This window comes from Leuciscus leuciscus (genome assembly GCF_965113295.1).
Source record: "Leuciscus leuciscus genome assembly, chromosome: 21".
NCBI lineage: Eukaryota > Metazoa > Chordata > Actinopteri > Cypriniformes > Leuciscidae > Leuciscus > Leuciscus leuciscus.
Genome location: NC_138745.1, coordinates 27,503,507 through 27,525,555, shown reverse-complemented (window position 1 = coordinate 27,525,555; position 22,049 = coordinate 27,503,507). Strand labels below are relative to the sequence as shown.

At 37.6% G+C, this 22,049-nt stretch overlaps 2 protein-coding genes across 2 annotated transcripts; one reads left to right on the top strand and one right to left on the bottom strand.

Moving 5' to 3' along the window:
• Window positions 1-278: 278 nt before the first annotated feature.
• Window positions 279-4,563, top strand: LOC309485594 (ectonucleotide pyrophosphatase/phosphodiesterase family member 7-like). The gene is made up of 6 exons (XM_082152510.1): window positions 279-684; window positions 1,964-2,109; window positions 2,322-2,954; window positions 3,052-3,295; window positions 3,781-3,907; window positions 4,004-4,563. Exons 1-6 carry the CDS (start codon window positions 438-440, stop codon window positions 4,062-4,064), a joined length of 1,458 nt encoding a protein of 485 aa, XP_082008636.1. The 5' UTR covers window positions 279-437; the 3' UTR covers window positions 4,065-4,563.
• A 9,581-nt stretch (window positions 4,564-14,144) lies between these two features.
• On the bottom strand, window positions 14,145-15,888 carry nog3 (noggin 3). The gene has a single exon (XM_082152551.1). The coding sequence runs from the start codon at window positions 15,406-15,408 to the stop codon at window positions 14,734-14,736; it is 675 nt and encodes a 224-aa protein (XP_082008677.1). The 5' UTR covers window positions 15,409-15,888; the 3' UTR covers window positions 14,145-14,733.
• Window positions 15,889-22,049: the final 6,161 nt, after the last annotated feature.

Below are 22,049 nucleotides of genomic sequence, written 5' to 3'. Positions count from 1 at the left end.
TTTCCCCAACACAATTTCACAAGTGTAGATAAATAACTCAATTAAGCAATGCAGGTTTAAATGACTGGCTAGACACTTATCTTAACCTTCAAACAACACAGCCTTGATACAGTATAGAACACCATATTTCATTTTATATAAGCAGCGAGTTGTAGATCATAGAAAGGTTAGTTACATAGAAAAGAACTGCTTTTGTCTCACAACTCCTGATAAGCCACTTGATAAGATAACATATGATAGCATAAGCATGTAATTTATATCATAAACATCTGTGATGTGAACTTTAGTGTGCAGAAAGGGATGGCAAAGAACACAAACAAAAGGATCAGTCAAAAGCTGAGGCTATTAGATCAGGAACAACCATCAGACAAACCAGAGAAGCACGATTGTTTCATCAAAACTGTTTCTGTGTAAAAGAGACTATTGGAATACCGGTCATGTTATTAGCACTGAGCGTTTTGCTGCTTATATTCCCTGCGTCTCTTTCTGCTCCAGCCAGAGATCGCTGCACCACAGGCAGAAACAAACTTCTGCTAATCAGCTTCGATGGGTTCAGGTGGGACTACGACCGAGATGTGGACACCCCAAACCTGGACAAAATGGCTGAAGAAGGAGTCAAAGCCGCATATGTTACTCCACCTTTTCTGACCATCACTAGTCCTACACACTTCACCCTGTTATCTGGTAAGGACAAAAATACAATAACAAAACATTTCTAATTTAAAGTAATTTCTAATTTAAACTGGGCTCAGTAATATATATATATATATATATATATATATGAAGAGTTCAGATGCAAAAGCCTCTAAGTGCCATCTGAAATTTTCTTCTAGAATGATAATTTTTATCAAGCTTGTATATTTAAGTTCAGTAATTTCACTTAAATGGCCATGACAATTACCTATTAATCGTCATCGTCATGAAATTACTGAACTTAAATATATTAGCTTGATAAAAATGATCATTCTAGAAGAAACTTTCAGATAGCACTTAGAGGCTTTTGCATCTGAACTCTTCATAGATAGATAGATAGATAGATATACTTTTTTGAAAGAAATTAATAATTTAATTCTGCAAAGATAATTTGATCAAAATTGACACTAAAGACTTTTACATTGTTACAAAAAAAATTTCAAATAAATGTTGTTCTTTTGAACTTGGTTTCCTCAAAAATATCAAGCAGCTCAACTGTTTTCATTCAACATTGATAATATGAAATGTTTCTTGAGCACCACATCATCATATTAGAACGATTTCTGAAGGATCATGTGTCAACGAAAACTGGAGTAATGATGCTGAAAATTCAGAGTTGCCATAACAGGAATAAACTACATTTAAAAATATATTAAAATATAATTTTCTAAGCTAAATTGTAAAAATATTTTCCAATATTACTATTTTATTGTATTTTTGTATGTACCCTTGGTGAGCATAAGAGCACAAGAGGTCACAAGTTTTAAACTATAGTGTATATGCTTTATTTTTTAATTAATTTCAGGAATTTATTTATTTTGACTCTCATAAAGATCACAAACAATTCCTATGAAAATAAAAGTTAGTTCTGAGAAAAGAAGGGTCTAGCATTGATTGCTTGTATGCCACTTGCTTTGATGTTTTGTTATCTAATGCAATTAAATTCACACATTTTTAAGTGTAGTGAAGTAAAAGTCCAAATAATTTTTAGAAATTAAGAAACAGAATAAGAACAATAGATGGCCACAAGCATTTGGAGTTTTAGGGTCACCATATTTTGATTGTTCACATAGCTCAAACAGACAAGCATAATACTAGCAATGCCAAGGCATTGGGTTTGATTCCCACAGAATGCATGAACTAATAAAACATTTATAGCTTGAATGAAATGTAAGTTTCTTTGGATATCAGTGTCTGCCGAATGCATGAACTCAAATGTAAAGTTCTGGGGAAGTCTCAGCCATATCAAAAATATGCATTTTTTCCCCAGGAAGGTACATTGAAAACCATGGTGTGATTCATAACAACTGGTTCAACACAACCACACAGGAGAAGAAACAATACTACATGACACAGTTTGTGGATGACTACTGGGATAATGGCAGTCTACCCATTTGGATCACAGCTCAAAGACAGGTACAACTCTCAAACTATTACAACTTGACAAAAGTTTCAGTAAATCTCAAAGTTAAAAAGATAAAGTTCATAATTTAGTTACCTCCAACATGCTAATGTTCTTTATGATATTAACTTTAAATAATTTATTATAACATCTTACACTTAGCAAGAGAAAAAAATACATTACTTAGTTACATTGGCATTAAATAAGATATAAACTGACTTTTCAGGGGCTTAAAACAGGATCCTTACACTTCCCTGGCACTGCTGCTAAGTACCATAATGAAACAGTCCAAGTGAGGGAGGTGGAACCAAGGTTTTATGACTACACCAATGAGACGGCATGGAAAGAGAACGTGGATAAAGTCATAAGAGAATGGTTAAAAGATGAAGACTTAGACTTTGTCACTTTGTATTTTGGCGAACCAGATTCGACCGGCCACAAGTATGGACCTGATTCACCTGAGCGACGTGAGGCAGTCAAGAAAGTGGACCGGACTGTGGGCTTCATACGGGAAACTGCTGAGAAACACAAGCTCAGTGACCATCTTAATATTATCATCACAGCTGACCATGGAATGAGCACTGTGTTCAAAGGGGAGCAAGTAAAAGAGATAATACTCAATGACATCCCAGGATTCTCCTTGAGCGATCTGAAATTCCACATGGTGGATTATGGACCTTTTGGGATGCTGTTGCCCAAAGAAGGGATGCTTGAAAAGGTTTATCAAGCATTGAAAGGAGGTCATCCAAACCTTCACGTTTATAAGAAAGAAGACATGCCTGCTCGACTGCATTACGCCAAACATCCTCGTATCCTACCCATCATTCTCTATGCAGACCCAGGATATGTCATCAATGGGGTGAGCATGAAGTAAACAACAATAATGGGCACAATAAGCAATAATAGATGGAAAACATTACATTATATGTGATCTTATGTTCTGAATGCTCTTCCAGTTCTACCCATTCCAGGACAATAATGGGGAACATGGCTATGATAATCAAGTCATGGACATGAAGCCTTTCTTCAGGGCAGTGGGACCAGATTTCCATAGAAACTTGTTGGTTGGACCATTTGAGACCGTCAACGTTTACCCTCTAATGTGCCACTTACTGGGTATAAAACCAGAAATCAATGACGGGTCACTGGATAACACCCGACATATGCTGATATCCAATGGAGAGTCATGTGATTCTGGAGGTGACAAGATAAAAAAAAAAAAAAACTTTCTTAAAAATCTTATCATATAAATTCACATACTTATATAGTATCTTCAAGGTCAAGGATAAGAAATATTTTGGTTATTTTGAGAGGTAAAAAAATCATACTAATCATACATACGTGAAATTCCTTAAAATATGCTTCGAAAATTATTGACAATATAAATGATCAACTGCATATAATGTCAAAAACAATCTCTGTTATGTCCTTAACTATCTTGATAGTTTAAGACAACGTATCATGATAGTCATCAGGTTTGGTATCTTGATAAGGTATCTTGATACTGTAAATCGCAGCAATCGTCAGCAAATGGATAAAAACCTGCAAGGATTTACCCTGTCCTTCACTATATGACCCCATAAACTATTAACACATGGACCGCAGCTCTATCAGCATCTTATCTCAGATTACATAACTTACAGGTCATAAATAAAATTATTTTTTTGTTTTGTTTTTTCTTGTAGATACTTCCAAGTCGAGTCTTATTCCGAACGTCTTCACTGGTCTTGCTGCTGTGGCTGGATTTTTATTGCTTGTGTTTGTCATTGTTATATCCTACAACGGATATAAAAGATACAAAGTGAATCGGAGGTAAGAAATGGAGTATGACATTAAGTCATTGTTATTTTCAGCACATTACCTCTCTGAGATAATCTAATGTTTTACTTTACCTTCACTCTGCAACAGAGCAAAAGACATAGATGATGTCTACCAGGAAAAAACTGACTCCAAGCAAACTTCCTTCTAAGAGGGACAATCACTTATTCTTGAATTGCTTGTTTGTCTTTTAATATTACAGCGAAGTCCAAAGGTCTGAGACCACATTAAACATCTAGGGATTTCTTTTTATTTAAGCACTGAAGTAGAACTTTGTGAAATTTTTAAATAATATAGAAATATTTATAAAAATGTATAAAAAAGTATTTAAGAATTCATGTCAAAGGCAACTTGAGCGCAGGTGTCATTAAAAGAAAATGGGAACATACAATAAGATATTGTATCAGAAATGCATGTACATTTTTCAGTCCTTCATTCATATTGTTATGCGGATATAATTTGTAATTAAAAATGTTGTATTCAATTAGAAATGTTGACTGGTGGTCTCAGATTCTCCACTGCCTTATGCAGCATATTTTATACAGTATATACTGAGGCCATCTAGTGGAGCATGGTGAGTTTTGTTAAACTTAGAACAATTGTGACTGTACTGTATGTGAACACAATGCCTCCAAATAAATATTGTTAATGATGACAATCACATATTATTCACTCAATTCCTGAGACTTTTAAAGTCTTCCAATACTCTTGCATGCACACACACACACACACACACACACACACACATTTACCTTTAACCACTCACAATAGGCTGTACAATGCCGGTCGGTCCTATGGAAAAACACAAAGCAGAAAAGGAGCTTATGAGGACTAAATGACTGACAGAAGTTATCATTACACAAAGCTGCAGATTCAATGATTTATGGTGAAATCCCGACCAGTCATGTGGAATTTTCCCAAAATAAGTTTAAGTAAACAGCTCATGACAAAGAGGCACTCAGAGCAGGCTGGTATGCATAAACAGTTTGAACAGTGTGCTGCAGTGTAGCCCCCTCCAAACACACTCGCACATACACACACACACACACACGTACACACACTCAGTCACCCGCCAGAACAGAGCCAGTCTGGAAATGTGGAGTCTCCCCCTGGCACGCGCGCCAGACTCCCATCCATCTTCCAGTGCAATAACATTTCTCTGTCTCTTCGTCTCTTGTCTATCGCTCTACTACTGTTGCAGGACACACACTCTGTCTGCAGAGATCATCCTTTATGCTCTTGGATTCAAGACTTTTTTAAAGCAACATGGTCTTGAGTGCAGACGTTTAGTGCACTTCAGTCAGTGAGATGCCTCTCAGTGGACAAATTAATTTGAAGCATATTACAAGTTAAACTCAGATGACAGCACTTGTGGCATAATGTTGATTACAACAAAAAATCATGTCGACATGTCCCTCCTTTTCTTTCAAAAAAGCGAAAATTCGGGTTAAAGCAAGGAGCTTGCAATGGAAGTGAAATGGGGCCAATTCTTAAGCTTTCAAATATATTTTAAAAGTATAGCACCAAGGCTTAAACAATATGCATGTTAACATATTTTTAGTGAGAGAGAAAAAAAATCACATAGGCTAAATGGTTTTATCAATAACCTTTTCTGTATAAAATGCAATTTTACAACGAAACGCTAAAACGTCCATAAAATGATGAGAACTTAACAGCTCAGTTTTGGTAATACTGTACAATTATGTTCCATTGGTTAACATTAGTTAACTACATTAACATGAACAATGAAAAATACTTCTAATGAATTTATTCATCCACATTAATCAAGATCAGTAATATATTATTAAAATCAAAAGTTGTATATGTTAATATTATTTTAATGCACCTGAGCTCACATAAACTAACAATGGACAGTTGTATTTTCATAGATTTCAACAAAGATTAATAAATACGGCAACAATTGTATTGCTCCTTGTTAGTGGGGCATTTTTTGTAAAAAATAATAGAACAATTAATGTAAGATGTTTAATAAAATTAAAAGCTATGTCTGCTTCTCAATTATCTTATTATTTGCATTTTTAAAGAAACAAGCAGAAATTACTTTTTATGGTAATTAATGTTGTCAAAAATGCCCTCGATTGAGCTCATATTGAACCTGTAATATTCCATTCTGTCACTATAGACATGCACTGCATCCTTTTAAACGTCACCCAGTTTTGGATCTGTCAGTTACAACAAATAGGAGGCTAGTGTTGCCTGCTATGCTTCCCGTTGAGACCTTGTTATGACTGTCGTTTTGGCCGCTCATAGTGTAAACACTTGGGAATTTCCCTCTGAAGCCCTACATAGCACTTTTATTCTATCACAACATGTCAGCTCCTAACCGGGCCACTCTAATATTCTCTGCTCTCATCCATTATTAGCTGTGAGAACACATGTCAAACAGCCACATTCTTCTGAGTGGATTTTCTCTTTCTCCCTCCGACTACGCACACATCTGCGATGTTAAGCGCTGAGAAGAACGGCTGAGCCGGGAAACAAGCATGTTTACATCTGAGGCTTAACAAACGTGCTTCAGCTGAGGGGAATGCAGAGCGGTATCAAGAGGATCATTTGGACTATTTTCTCCAGGGCTGTTTCAGGTTCATAGAGTATTGGTTTTTTGAGCACCGCCTTTATTCCTCTCAACGGGCAGAATATAGGCTACCAAAAATAGTCGTCTTATATTAATTCGAACAGTCATATAAATTGAAATTCAAATATAGAGCCTTTTTATTGTGGCGGGTAATAAAAACGCTCCGCAGGTCCCAGTGGATGAGGTTTGAAACCATTTAAACTATTTCACAAGGACCGGCCAAGATGCACTGGTGGTCTTGGTCAAACGCCATGTCTTCCCGCGGCCTTGTCTCGCGGGGGCGGACAAGAACCGTGTCGCCTCGCACTCTGGTGATACCTCGTAGGGGCTTGCGACGACAGATTTACTCTGACAAGCTCTGTGGTACGGCCCGCCTGGCTCCGGACACCAGCACACCTCTCTGACATACCTGTCAATGAGGTGTCACTGCACAGAGAGCGCGCCGTGCTTTCTTCTCCTGCGCCGCCATGGAAACACTGACTCAACACCTCCATATCCTCACTCGCCTGCTCCTACAATCCCGCCCAGGCAGTCCTGATGAGGCATTCCTTTGAGCTGAAACAAGGCGTTAATCCATGATAACTTCTCCCCGTGCCAGCATGTGGGTGCAGGTCTCTCCTCCAATGCTTGCCTCATGCTTTCATGCTTGCCAGGTTGAATAACTCGAATGTAGCTGCAAGATTTAGGAGGTAATATCTATGTAAAGAGGGAAATGGTCTCAACAGTAAAGCCATAAATCTGTCATTCGTGCTTTGATGGATAGACGCTTCAGAATCGTTTTCACAAAGCGGCCCAACACAAAAGCTGCCATTCGTCTGTGTCAGCTATGGTTTGGTTTTATGTATTTGTGAGAGCAGTGAGGTGTGCAATATGGCACTAATACGCAAGATGCTTTTTGCAATGTAAAAACAAATGACGTCTTTCTGTGTGACATTATTACAATTGTAAGAAGGTTTAATCAAAATCTGGTTATGGATTCTCACGTATAACAATCGAATCAGAGTATAATGAGTCATGTGCTAAATGGAGCCAAACCTCTCTGAGTGTGAATATCTAAAGCACAGAGTCGGCATGAAACAGAAGTTGTCATATTTTTTTCTTCGCTATTGCGATCTAGGCCTATATCTGAGTGTAAAAAAAGACGGTATTTGATTTTCCATCATGAATTGATTGGATCTTTGGATCGTTGTGGTTTGCTATTGCTGTGATCTCATGTGAGTGACAGGTTGGCTGCGTCTGAAATCGCATACTCTCTTGAGTAGGTACTTATTTTGAATAAGTAGCCTAATTACTTCACAACCGATAAAAAGTATGTTCTATATAGTATGAATGTGTGTAGTATGAATGTAATCTAGACATGGGCCTACTACATTCGCCATGTTGCCATTATTACGTGACCTACCAGTATCAGTTGTGTGACTTTTTTTTCCCCAAACCAGTTCACTGGAAATCCCACAGCTGATTCTAAAGACTTAATTGGTCATGTCAATCCCTGTAATAATTGCCAACACCAAACACTTATCCCTACCCGTCACTATAACCTTAACCAATTAAATTATCTGCAGGGCGGGATGTCCACTGAACTGGTTTGTGGGGGGAAATCACGCATGTCAGACAGTTGCGTCGTTTCACTGCCATTATATATCCTCTCCCGTGGCCTCATGGGGATAATAGCTAAACTATACTATGAGCAATTCAGAATCTCGCAGGAAGAAGTAGGTCATCCGGGTACTTTTTGCCTATTCTTTTATGAGTAGGTCTACTGTGAATTCGGACATAGGCCTACTTCTTTCATCACATTGAAGTTGTACTGCTGTACCGCCCTCGCACCAAAAAACAAAAACACATCATCAGAGAGGTCGTTTAAAATTTTTGTGTAAGTTATTTTGCTTAACGTTTCCAGGGTAAATCATTTCAAATAAACACTGCAATATTCCATAAAAAAAAAAAAAAAAAAATTATTCTCCATTTTGATTTCATGGGTTAGGCCACATGCTCAAAGGCACATGACCACTTCACTTGGCCAACAAGGCATAAGAGTTAACGTAATGTACAATTACAAACTTATAAGGAATTGGAACATGAAACTAACCAAGAAATGTTGCTTTACTGTCTTAGCCTACCTGGTCAGGAAAGAGAACAGTCTAAAACAGACTAAGCAATCACAGTTCCTACATTCAATTCCCAGAGACGCATCTACATTCCTTCTACTTTATTTTTACTGTTTGTCCACGTGAGTCAACTGAACGTCTTTAGTCGTTGAGTCACATCTCGAAATAAACAAAAAAATATTTTATGCATTTACATAAGTGCTGGTTTTGCCGGCATTTTATATCGTTCTTTTATTGTCAATTTTCTCTTTCGGCTTATACGTTAATCAGTTTGAATCTTGTCAAATAAATTATTAACACCAATACGTGGTAGGCTAAATTAGTCTCTGCCTAATTCAGTGTTCCAGATTTAATAAATCGCTCTTTATCGAAAGGGAGTGTCAATAAAGTAGACTACATGTTTTTGTTAACAAGATGGTAGGCTTTAATGTCCGTTTTTTCTTCAAAAAATCTAAATGCCACTAACTTAACTGCATACATTTAATAATCACCTATTTGTCGATGTGGAAGGTGCTGAATGGCCTCTCAGTAAATTACTTGTTCTAATTTTATAATGTAATCTAGCGATTCAGACCAACTAGATTGCCTACCTGTCCATGGATTTATTTAATTAATCCGTGTTCTTATATGGACCACTAGGGGGCGCATCGTGCTTGGCATACATACAGAGGATGCTGGAAATGTCTTCATGCCTTATGGTACAATGGCAGTGATCTACGCGATTCTGATATGTTTTTGTGGATTAGATATAGTTTTAAAAGAAAATGAATGTTGCTAAAACAGGTTTGACGAAATTTTGTTTAAAATGTGACATGAAAGCCACAAGCAAGTGCAGTTCTTCTACATGCCTTAACTTAATACTAATATTTTAATACATTAGTGGATGAAGTCAGTAACTGAGTCAGGCCTTCGTGTCGTGATAGTTCAGACTGACAGATTCTAAATAAAAAAAATAGATAGCTAAACCATTGCTACATGTTTGTTTTGTTTGGCGGTGAAACACAAGAAAAAGAATAAAAGTTGAATTAATTTAGAAAACAGGATTAGCAAATCTCCTGCCGCCTCGATCCATCAAAAACACCACTCGTTTACTTTGGAAAATGCAGCACAGACATTTAATGCCAGTATTCTTTACGACTATTCACATCTTCTGTTACACCGCTCCTCATATTAAGAAAGGCTGTGATCCATAACTTTTAAGTCCTAAGCCTACATTTGGAAATAAATAGTGGGACTATCATTCAAGAGGAATTATAAACTTTGATTCCATTACATATACAGACTCAAATACATGCACTCACAGACTGTCTCACAAACTCACTCAACACACACACACACACACACACACACACACACACACACACACACACACACACAGAGCAATGCTCATATGCAGAGGCACACGCAAGAGTGGCGCCACAGTCTGCTGGGTGCATTTATTATAGATCCTTCTTTGCCAATACTTTCAACACTAGTCCAGCCTCCTTCAAACAGCCACAGGCCGATACGTGATGGATTCCGCTTTTACGTAGAGGATCAATGCAGGACAAGTAGTTCCTACTTCGGTTCGTGTCAGTGCCGCCATCCAAAACACCTCTCAATCCAACTCCTAAATGATCTGAGTAATTGTTCTGGGCAGGGAAGGTTGAGATTTTGGGCCTTGGTCGTTCTGTTTGCCACAGATTTCCCCGGTGGCTTAGTTGTTGAGCTCTTGATGAGCTTCCATGATGTTAATTAGCTTGAACACAAACAAAATACTGTTTCCACACGGACTGAATGTGATCTGTTCCACCTCATTACGAAATAAACCTCCATACATTAATCTAATCTCCTCTAAATATCTGTTGCAGCGTCAGCCGGGCATGACAACGGCACTGTGAAATTTCGAATGGAGGAACCTGATCTAGACCTGAAAATATTGAGAATGAAGCATACTGCGTACACAGAGATTTGTCTTTCAGTACAGGATTAAAATGTTTGTTCTAAGGATTATGAATGCAGAAGAAGAGATCCTGCCTGTGCTACGGGAACGAGCCCGTTCTTTACAATCTAGACAGCAATGGGTGGAACGATGGCACCGAGCCCACATTGGCCTGGCGATTGGGGGGAAATTATAGGGCTATGCTGCCAATTTCTTAAGGAAAAAAGCAAGGAGGAACAAAAGGGAGATGAAGCTGCGGTTTGATTAAACCTCAGATGAGTCAAGTATTTGCCATCCCTCATATTTGTGTGGTGTTTTTGGAGGGGGAGAGGAGATCCTGAGCTCAAACTGAAGGCTGAAAGGGTTTAATGCACTTCTGTCTGTCAACCTTGAATTAAAATGCATAAGGTGAGCTTTCACATTCAAAGAAGTGATATTATCAATAGAAATAATAAAAAACATTAAAATGATTGTGAACTTCCGACTGCATGCATTTTAATCTTGTTGGATTTGGTCAATTTGCGGTCCAGGTGAATGTGCATTGATGTTCCCCTCTCATTAATGAGCAGACGTTCTTTAATCATATCTGGTACCGACTCTCTTACACTTCAAAGTCAGTTTCAATCTGCACGTCTGCAAATATAGCTCTGATCTTCCAACGTCTGACATGCAATCATCCCCCTGACCCCACCGCAATGATCTCCGGTATGAACTTGAGATCACGCTGACCTTTTTCTCAGTGATATCATTGAGAGCACGCTCAGATACCCTGATAGCATCTGGCCGTTTCAAAGGTGTCTAACAACAGCATTTTATTGAAGTGCAAGACACACAGAATGTGAACAACAAATACCTGAATTTTATTATTGTTATGAAAAGCTATTGAGGTTTTAAAACCTCAAATGTAAAAAAAAAAAAGAAGGGCATTTTCTTGTAGCAGAGCATTGACAGACACCAGCCTCGGGGTTATGTTGATGCATGTCTCTTCCTGACATCATTTGCATAACTGTAAATCTAAGCTATAATAAAGAGTTTTACCACATGTTGTTTTTGAATGTCACACTCTCATAAAATATGAGAAATGTTGACAAGTCGAGGCTGTAAATTGACACAATTTAATGGCGATGTTGAAAACAACATCATTTCTCAATTCTTCAGTTATATATATACTGTATGCTTTCACAGTTGGAGGCTGATTCAGGGTTTTTTAGAGGCTCATTTGGTCCAGCTTTGAAAGTAGAAAAGGAAATGTGTCTAATAGTGAAAACAAACAAAAAAGCTTATGGAACTCCACAGCATAGGCCACAAAAATAAAAACATATATGTATATTTGAAATGGTGGGGTTCATATGTCTGAGACTCTATATTCATATGTCTGAGACTCTAATTCTATATTTTATACGTATATAGCAAAGCATGATTTGGGAATATTCCAAAGATTATCAGATGTGCTTCAATGGAAGATTTATACATATATACATATATATATATATATATATATATATATATATATATATATATATATATATATATATATATATATATATATACTGTATATATATATATATATATATATATATTTCAATTATATATTTAATAATTATATGAGATTATCTTTCTGTTATTCAAGTCTTTACTTTTACTCACATATACGTATGTGTGTGGGAATATCAAACATGTTTCCTGTTATTCTCTTAATATTTTTATAAAACATGTTTGTTATTCAGGTTTTATCATAATTTTATATATATATATATATATATATATATATTTGTCTAAATATATATTTATATATAGACACACACACACACACACACACACACACACACACACACACACACACACACAATGTAGAATATTACACACACACAATATGTGTTTTTTATCATAGCCTTGTGTCATATTCTACAGTTTCACATTTAGCCAAAACACTGCTAAAGAATGGGGATTGTATGAACTTTAAACTTTGAATCATTGAATCATTATGTAAATATCTCTCAGTCATATATTTGTGAGTGCTATTGGAGCTCTTTCAGTAAGGAGTTTCCAGCCCATTGGTAATGCCCACAAACCTACTCACGTCCCCATGTTCCTTTGGTTTGGGCTCCATCCATCCTCTGCTCGCCAGTCGCCAGGAAACACGCACAAGCTTTAGACCAATGAGAGGCTTCCCTTTAAGGGAGTGTCTGTGCAAAAAAAAACAAAAAAACAATCTGAACATTTAATGACTGGTGGTTTTTCCCGCTCTGTCATGGTTAGAGAGAGCGCCTGGGTGGCCAGACTGGTTTTCATCACGGGAAGGGTGCAGCGTGTAAGGGGGCAACTGTTCCTCACACCTGATTGTTAGTGATACTGGATGGACTCCAGAACTTGGGTGGCATGTTACTGTGCGAGATGAAGTTTCCAGTCATATCTCCCGGGGATGTGATGCCCTGAGAGCGATGAAACGGGATAATTCAGAGCATCCATGAGTGTTCATTAAGCCAGTGTTGAAAATCACAGTTATCACTGTATGAAAATATGCATTATGTAGAAAGAAAGAAAGAAAGAAAGAAAGAAAGAAAGAAAGAAAGAAAGAAAGAAAGAAAGAAAGAAAGAAAGAAAGAAAGAAAGAAAGAAAGAAAGAAAGAAAGAAAGAAAGAAAGAAAGACATCAGCACACACAGCATTTCTTGGTTAAGTAGAGTGGAGTGACGGGTCCATAATCTTCCTGAGCTTATTGGAAAGCTGGAGGAACAGGCACTGTTCTTATTATTGTGTATTAAACTGAGAGAGACGTCATGTTCCTTCACATAAACCCTCCTTACTGTGCAAAACCAAGTGATGCTGGACAATGTACTGGTGGATTAAGTCAAAATCTATGTAACAAAAGCAGGATTCACTCTTTTGGCACGAGAGCAACTTTAATTTTGGTTTTGAAGCTGTGTATTTACTATTACGTGGTAGCTTATGCATGCATTACTTTGATCCCTGTTGTGTTTGCTATTGACTCTTCTAAAATGATGAGTTTTACTCTAAGCAAAATGTCACTCTTTTATGAAATGCCGCAGTGTAATGTTTAAATGCTATTATAAAGTGAAACAGTCGGTGAATATTATCAATGCAATCGATGTGGCGTTTGTCAAACTTAATCGATACAGAGTGGAACTTCAATATCTTCATTCCTTTGCGAGGTCAAGTTGTTCTTTTCATGCCAATAGACTTAAGGCAGCAGACAGAGCAGAGAATGTTTTTACATGTGATCATCCATCCAGCATGTGTTTCAGGCGCCACACAGATTAAATGAAAGAATCTGAAAATGAAGGTCTTTAACTTTTAATCCTTTTACAAAGACCCTTCAGACTGTCTGAGGACGGAATGGCGTCTCGGAGGAGAAAAAAAAACAAAGTAACTGATCCACTCCCTCCGAGGAATACGAATCACCAATTGTCCATTACGATCCAGCCTTGACTTTATAAGTCAAATTAAAATAATATCACTTCAATTAGTGTCACATCAGCGTGGAGGGCTTTATAAATAGCAACTGGTGAGTTTTACTGCATGCAGTGCATGTTAAGCAGACAATATGTGTACAGTAAGTGAAATAAGCAAAAAACAGTTCATGAACATTTTTAGTGGTTTTATTTTAAATGCATTTTGACTACATGGACATAAAGAATAAATAGTTTCTTTTATTTACACGAGCAGTTATTTTCCATCCCCCTTATATTTACAGCACACCGAGACTGTAATCTATATTCTCCTGTTTGAGGTGCATAAAGTATTCTTATTTTTTTCCGAATAATGGAAAAAGCTTTGAATTCCTTCAATAAACGCACTTTGAATGCGAAATGTTCTTTGACATAAATATGTATAAAGTTACATTACAACCAAAGTTACAGTAGACACTGGATATTATAGGCAAATACTGACCCTTTTTTTTGTTTTTTACAAATGAATCAGGCACCACTTTACATTACAGTGTCCATGTTAGACATATTACTATAATTATTAACTATAATGACTATAATACCAAGCAGCTCCACAAATGAATCACATGTTAAAGTTTCATCAGCATCACTCAGTACTTCTGTATGAAATTACACAGTAACATGAACACTAATGTAAAGTGTAACCTAAAATGGCAGCACATATACATCAAATATACATTCCTACACTGGACAGTGCATGTGAGAAGGAGCACGGAGCTTATTTCAGTTCGGGCAGGAGCATTTGCACTCTGATATAATGGGGTACTGAACTGGTATCCAGGCACATTTGAGCCCACCCTTCCTCTGCAGGCACCTCCATCGCAAAACCGTAAAATGGCTGGATTTGGCAGGTTTGCAAACCATCCCTTCTGGAACCGAACAAGACCTTTTATTGTAGCAGCTGCCCACCTTCACATAGCGGGGCCAGAATCGGTTCCCCAGGTCCTGCCATGTGTGCACAACCGGACAGAAGGCATAAGTCCACAGCCACAGCTGAAGCCTTCTTCTGAGTTTCTTACTGGGCTTGTGTTTTTTCCCATGCTGGATCTCAAACTCCATGGCTTTGATATCTTTAGGCATGGTGCCGGTGGGACGCTGTTTCATGAGCTCCGACTCGTTCAGGTCGTCCTGTCCTGCGTATTTGTCCTCTGGCTGGCTGATGGACATGAAGTTCTGATCGAATTTACTGCCTAGTATGGCTTTGAGTTCGGTCTCGTTCAGATCCTGCTCCTTAGGGTCCAGTATGGGATCCGGGTCCTCCTTGAGTTCCACTATAGGTAGACTGTCACTGGGAATGGGACGGAGGAGGTAGTAATGTTGGCACATCCCTTCTTCTATCCTAAATCCGAGGGAGAAAATGAGAAAGTATGTAGCCAGAAAATACGACACGTTATCCATTTTCGGCTGTGGGTGTCGGATGCTCGATTAATCCGCGCGTTTGAGTGTTCGCTTGAGTTTTTGGCGAGCTGTGAGCGCGCAGTCTCCAGCGCGCGCGGTGGCTATCCACGAGCGATCTCCCTAGAAAGTGTTCATTCAGTTCAAACGGCACTGTCCTCGATGCCACTTCGTGCGTAAATGTGATCGGAGATCCAAGAGCGCTGTGTCAGTATCTACTTTGAGGTCATGCCGCGCGTCTCGTTCCGCTTTTACGCACAGGTTCACATCAGCAGAAGGGCTCATGACAGCATCAGGCGTTTTAAGCCGGAGCCGGTCTCCTCTTTGAGCTCGCAGGCTCCTTGCGTCTGAATCCGGAGTCCTGGTGTCTGAGGAGGATCCGCATGGTTTCTGGTGATGTGCGCCGAATTGAGAATCACCTGGCTCGTCTGATTTATTGTCGCGGGTCGCGATAGAACCCAAAGACCCATTCTCAATTGTGGGTCTGTTGCCAGAGCTCCACGACACCTCCTTCTATTTAGGGAGGGGAGGGGGGTGGGATGGACCGGGAGTGGGGTAAGGGGGTGGGTGGGGTGTAAGGGGGTCCGCAGGGTTGTCTATCGTTGGTCGCCCTCTGCCGGTGCGCGCGCACATGCGTGACATGTCAAAAGATGAATGACAGCGGCGAGGACTTAGGAACGAGTCTTTAGGAACTGTGTGAAATTCATTAATAAAGCCTACTAATAAAGTATATTAAACTATATCTTACATAAACCTTTTATTTTTAATCTGTATTAGTCAATGACTAACAAAGTAAAATCTTAAGATTTTTTCACTTTTAATCTACTTTAAAATACAAGCCCTTCTAAATGTTATCTTTGTAGTCATTGTTGCTTTTATACATTTTGGAAAACTTTCACACAACTTTCTTCAAATATTTCGATTTAAAATTGTCAAGTAATCATCAAGTAAAATACATTAAAATAGGCCTACTTTTCTTGCACCTTGGAGAGTCCAAAAAAAAAAGCTGCAGTCCATAGTTTTTTTGAGTTAAAAATTATCCAAAATAATTTTTTGAGCAAGTACATAACCAGCCAGTGTTCAAAACGATCTGCTTGCCGTAGCTCAATTCAAAATGGTAAGCTTGTAATAATGTATTTAATTCCAGTGATATTGATGGATTTCCGCGGGAAATTCGAGCATGTCTTTGCATCATTACGTCACATCTGTACACATAAAGAAGGAGTCTCGGCTAGTAGGCTATATTGCGTGTGAGGATGTTGGAGGTGGAGATTTATAGCCTTTTCTCACAGCACTTGATATAATTAAAGTCAATTTGATGGCGGATCCAGAAAGGTTCAAACGACAATCACCAGTGACAACTGGAGATTCACCTGAACAAAAACGAAAGACTTCGGAGAAAAAAAGAGACTGCAACCGGGCCCATGCGAAAACAAGGATAAATATTGGAAAAGGAAGGGCATTAAATGTAGTCACGCAATGCTGATGTTGTTAACATGAACAATTTGAGAATAAAGTATAATTTGCACGGTTTGACGTGATATGATAAGCAATCGTTAGATTTAATCTGCGCGATTTACTGCCAGGCTTTTTTCCCCTTAGTTGGTCAGAACAAAAGTGGATGTTACTTACTTCTTCAGACGCCATTTCACGGTGAAAATTCTTATGTTGGTCATACTTCCAAAAAGTAGAATCTGTGATTCCGAATGACAGGATCCACACCGGCGCGGTGACTGACAGCCGCACATTCTCCTCAAAACACTGGATTCATCCGCGCTGTGCCATGCCGAGGCACAACGCACGTAAAGTTGATAATTCCACGAATAACTGCAATTGCAGATTTCGAACAGAGATGGCGACAAAGAGGAAAAACTACGGACTGCAGCTTTAATATAAAAATATTTTTGAGTCACGAATATTGGGAAGATTATTCCATTTGACCGGAACAAAATGTGCCTTTTCATGAAGTTTGTCATTTGTTTTTGTATAATTTAAAAACAAACTGCTTCAGTGCTTTATTTAAAAGATAAAAAATATATTTCTGTCATGACGACTCTCTAATGGATATGAGAATGTTGATATGTTTGGTTTTGGCGGAATAGATCTGCTACACTGATGCCGCTGTTATTGCTGCTGCTGTTGGTTATTGTACGGGATTGGCTACTGTCGTGCCAATACATACACGACACGCTGCTGTGAGCATGTAAGACATGCTGCTGCTGTACAATATAGCGTACATTACCCGTAGCAGATCTATACAGGTGGAGCTGGGGAAGGTGGAGGGTTTCTGAAAGCACACTGCAACTGCTAGACAAAATGCTGACCAGTATTTGAAGTTTGAGCAGTGAGCTCATTGGCTACTGATACAGCAGGAACCAATCAGCTGTGCCCTTTAGAGATGATGTGATTGCAAACAAATTGAGTTAAAGGGTTAGTTCACCCAAAAATGAAAATTCTGTCAGTAATTTCTCACCCTCATGTTGTTCCAACCCCGTAAGACCTTCGTTCATCTTCGGAACACAAATTAAGATTTTTTTTTTCATTAAATCTGAGAGCTGTTTCACTCCTCCATAGGCTTCAAAGACACTATAACTTGCTGGCCCAGAATACTTTTTGTGCGCAAAAAAAAAGAAAAAAAAGAACGACTTTATTCCACTATTTATTTCCTTCTCTCTGAGCCTACGTGAAAAAACTCGAGGCTCAGAGAGAAGGAAGTAAATAGTGGAATAAAGTCGTTATTTTGGGGGGGTTTTGCGCACAAAAAGTATTCTCGTCGCTTTATAAACTTAAGATTGAGCCACTGTAGTCACTTGGACTATATTAACGATGTCTTTAATGCATTTTCTGGGCCAGCAAGTTATAGTGTCTTAGAAGCCTATGGAGGAGTGAGCCAGCTCTCAGATTTAATCAAAAATATCTTAATTTGTGTTCCGAAGATGAACGAAAGTCTTACGGGGTTGGAACAACATGAGGGTGAGTAATTACTGACAGAATTTTCATTTTTGGGTGAACTAACCCTTTAAGGACCAGCTTGTGCCATCTAGAGTTTCAGGACATTACTTTGTATTTCTCTCGGGTGGAAGAATTTCAGCTTTTTCAACTCAGTCTTTTTTTTAACAACTTCCACACAGTTACAACACCATGACATTTTTTACTTTAAGGCCCACCAAAAATGTCAAAATCACTTTTAACTTAGAAATGAAAAATGTCACGACACGTCACACATGCATTGAAGTCATTTTTGTAATTGATGCAGACAAAAGTTTATTGAAAGAAGATTTATTGAATTGTTCATCGTGTGTTTTATAAAAAGTGAATGTATGCATTGCTCTTCTCTTTAATTCCTTGTCAGTTGATAGCCTATCAGCTACTCTGAAATGCTTCCTAAAATCAAATCAATGGGTTCCACTGTCCGCTGGCTCTTTTGGCTTCTCTTCGAATGACAAGGTTGCATTCAGATATCCCAGAAGAGTTCCCCATCTCCTATGATATTCCTGTGCTTCTCTTTAACATTTAAATTGACCTTAGAGCAATTTTCTGGATTGCTCCTGTGTCAGCGAGTGTCCGGCGCCAGTAGAATGCGAGTTCTTATTTAAAAGAAAGGAAGTAGGCTGAAATTATGTTTTTGAGATAAGCTTGCCAACCAACTGTAGTGACGAAGGAATCCGTGGCCCTTGAAAAAAATGGCCTATCCTCCGGCTAGAATTACAGAACGCAGGACCAGCGCAGTCTCTCGCTGAACAAAGACATTTCTCAGAGCCAAATAAAGAGCTATGCTGTTTTCCAGAGTTCTCTATATGAACATAAAACTGATTAATGCGTTTGTGACGAACAGACACCATACTGTTTAGTATTAAATGTCACTCATAATAAGTGTCTTAACCTGTGAACTGCAGCTCAGTTGATGTATGCTGTTATACTTTCGTGGATTCCTTCATTCTATCTTGTAATTTGTACCAATGACTGTTTAACTGTGTTCCAGTGGTTACCATGGAAGTGTGTGTTGGGACAAATAGCACAGTGGATTAGAGGCCATATTCAAACAGGTTGTCAATTTTAGCTGTGAATTGAGAACATTGCGTCATTCCGGACTTAATCATCAGATCATCTCCTTGATAGCACTATTTGCACTGATTCAAGCTCGTTTCCAACATACACACGCATTCTTATTTCTTTCCCCGTTAACTGACTGCGAGATCCACGTGTTTCGAATCATCTAGAGGCATATTTGTCCTTTGTTTTTCGTGAAATATCTGGGCAAAGGCCAGTCGCGCCTCCATGACCATCAATGTCTGGTCCGACTCTGAAGTTCACTTAATCTTAATGACGGATCAGAGGGCCTCCCAGCTCGAGGTCAAAATATTCCTGATTCTTTCATGACCCAGCTAGATAAAAATGTCATTTGTTTTTGTTTAGTTCCCTGTGAAGACCTTTGATGATCTAACAAGAGAGCAATTTGAACGGTCGATTTGAAAGTTACGGTTTCACTGCAGCTAACATGCGGTCAGTTCAGTTTTAAATACAAACATACACACTCTGTCTGTCTCTGTCTATTGGCCTGGTGGTTGAAATTAACATTGTACACAAAACTTGATATCAATTTATAAAAAAATAAAAAAATGAAACATCTAACAAAAAAGAATGAAAATTTGAATGTTATAAAATTATACAAAATCAAAGTTTTAAAAATATTTATAATATATATATATATATATATCTGTATTCAGCATCTGTAAGATAACATTTCTAATAAGATAAGATAACATTGTCTTTGGCAAGCATTTGGCCTGTTTGTTTAAATTGTTAACATTTTTAAAACAAAGCTTCATATCAGTTTATATATAAAAAATATATACTGTATTAAACACATCTATAACAAAAAATCCTGAAAATATGAATGTTATAAAAAAAAAATATATATATATATATATATAAATATTAAATCTGTATTCAACCTCTGTCAGACATTTCCTTATTACATATTGACACAATAAAACAAAAATGGTCTGCAATTCTGAAATCAATCACAATTTCATTCAAAAATGTATTAAAAACTAATAATAAAGTTACTTGAATTAGCCTATTAAAGGGTAACTTATATATAATAACTGCATAATTACATGCAACTAACCCTAAACCAAACCTTAATCCTAACTCTACTGTAAGTACATGTTGTACTTGTTTCACTGTAACACATACACCTTAAAATAAAGTGAAATGGTTCCATTTATTAACATTAGTTAACACATTAACGAATGTTATATAATAGAACTTATTGTAAAGTGTCACCAGCTTTAAAAAAACATCATAAAATATTTACACTGGAATGTTTATTTTTTTATGACTTAAATACATCTGTCACAGCGTCATATTCAAGATGCATCACAAAAAGCAAACAAGTTACAACAGAAACTTCTATGACATGGGACCAACCGTCAAAAATACAATACTGAAATATATTATTTGGATCAATAAATGCATAATGCAAAAATATACAGATATGATGCTTCTTAATTGTTTTGGCTTGCATTGTGCACAGTATAAAGGTATCAAGACAAATATACTATATAATTTAACAATAATACCCCAACTGGAATGCCAGTTGCAAACAGTTTCAATGATTTAACTGGAATACGTAAGGTGGCATGTGGAATATAATGCCTCGACGCTGCAGGGTTGTGTTGAATGCATACTGAAAGAGCAGGGCCCGAACACACCGGTGTGTCAGAGCAGTGCATTTTACCCACAGGATCTTGAGCACCAGCTGACATCACTGTACATTAACCAGGAAGATAAAACATTTGTACAATCCTTCAGGAGAAAGTCCAGTTTCAACATCTTTTTTGGAAATATTTCAAACGTTTTGTGCAAATACAATTTTTTCGTTCTTTTTGTTTTGTAGAAAAAAACACTACAAACATTAACAAATTTTTTTTGAAACATTGCAACAGACACATTCACGATGTTGCTTGCAAAAAAAGCTGCCCTTTTTCATCTGGGAAATTGTTTCACTTCATTTTTAGGGCATACATATGGATATAGTATATTCACAATGGTAAAGTTTTACAGAATTAAAAATGCTTTACTAAACAAACTACCTTTTTTGGTTATGTCCTTGGACCATAACTTGCATTTCAAATACCTATGGCTTTATTGACAAAATGAATGCAGTGATATTAGTAATTAAGCACTTACAAATCATCCAAATATTCATGATTGTGTGTTTATATAAAGTGGCACAAATTTGCTTCCTCCGCAAAAGGTCAAAAGTGGTCCGATTCAAAACAGCCCAGATCTTAAAACTCTTATTACAGTAAAAGTGGTGGGATGCAAATATACTGTATATATTAAAAGTGCAGTTTTTCTCATTCCTTCAACCTGTAAAACATAAGTGGTTTTCATTTCCTTTCATAAGAGTGGGTTACCCAGCATAAATAGGAACAGAAACAAACAAATTACAACGAATCTTCAAATGTGAACAATCACACGCCACAAACCACCATTATATGGTAAACATCGCACAACTCAAGGTATTTTTCAATGAAACACATTCTGTGGAACAAATGTCACGCACTCTTTCCCTGGAACTACATAATAGCTTTTTAATTTGAAAAGGGCTCTCATGTTTAGAAACAGAGTCTGTA

What these genes read in the sequence shown, in the direction of transcription:
- nog3 (XM_082152551.1), bottom strand. Translation starts at nt 15,408, where the DNA reads ATGGATAACGTGTCGTATTTTCTGGCTACATACTTTCTCATTTTCTCC.
- LOC309485594 (XM_082152510.1), top strand. Translation starts at nt 438, where the DNA reads ATGTTATTAGCACTGAGCGTTTTGCTGCTTATATTCCCTGCGTCTCTT. An exon ending in GGATCACAGCTCAAAGACAG is followed by an intron (nt 2,110 to 2,321) that starts GTACAACTCTCA and finishes CTGACTTTTCAG; the next exon opens with GGGCTTAAAACAGGATCCTT. An exon ending in AGAGTCATGTGATTCTGGAG is followed by an intron (nt 3,296 to 3,780) that starts GTGACAAGATAA and finishes TTTTTCTTGTAG; the next exon opens with ATACTTCCAAGTCGAGTCTT.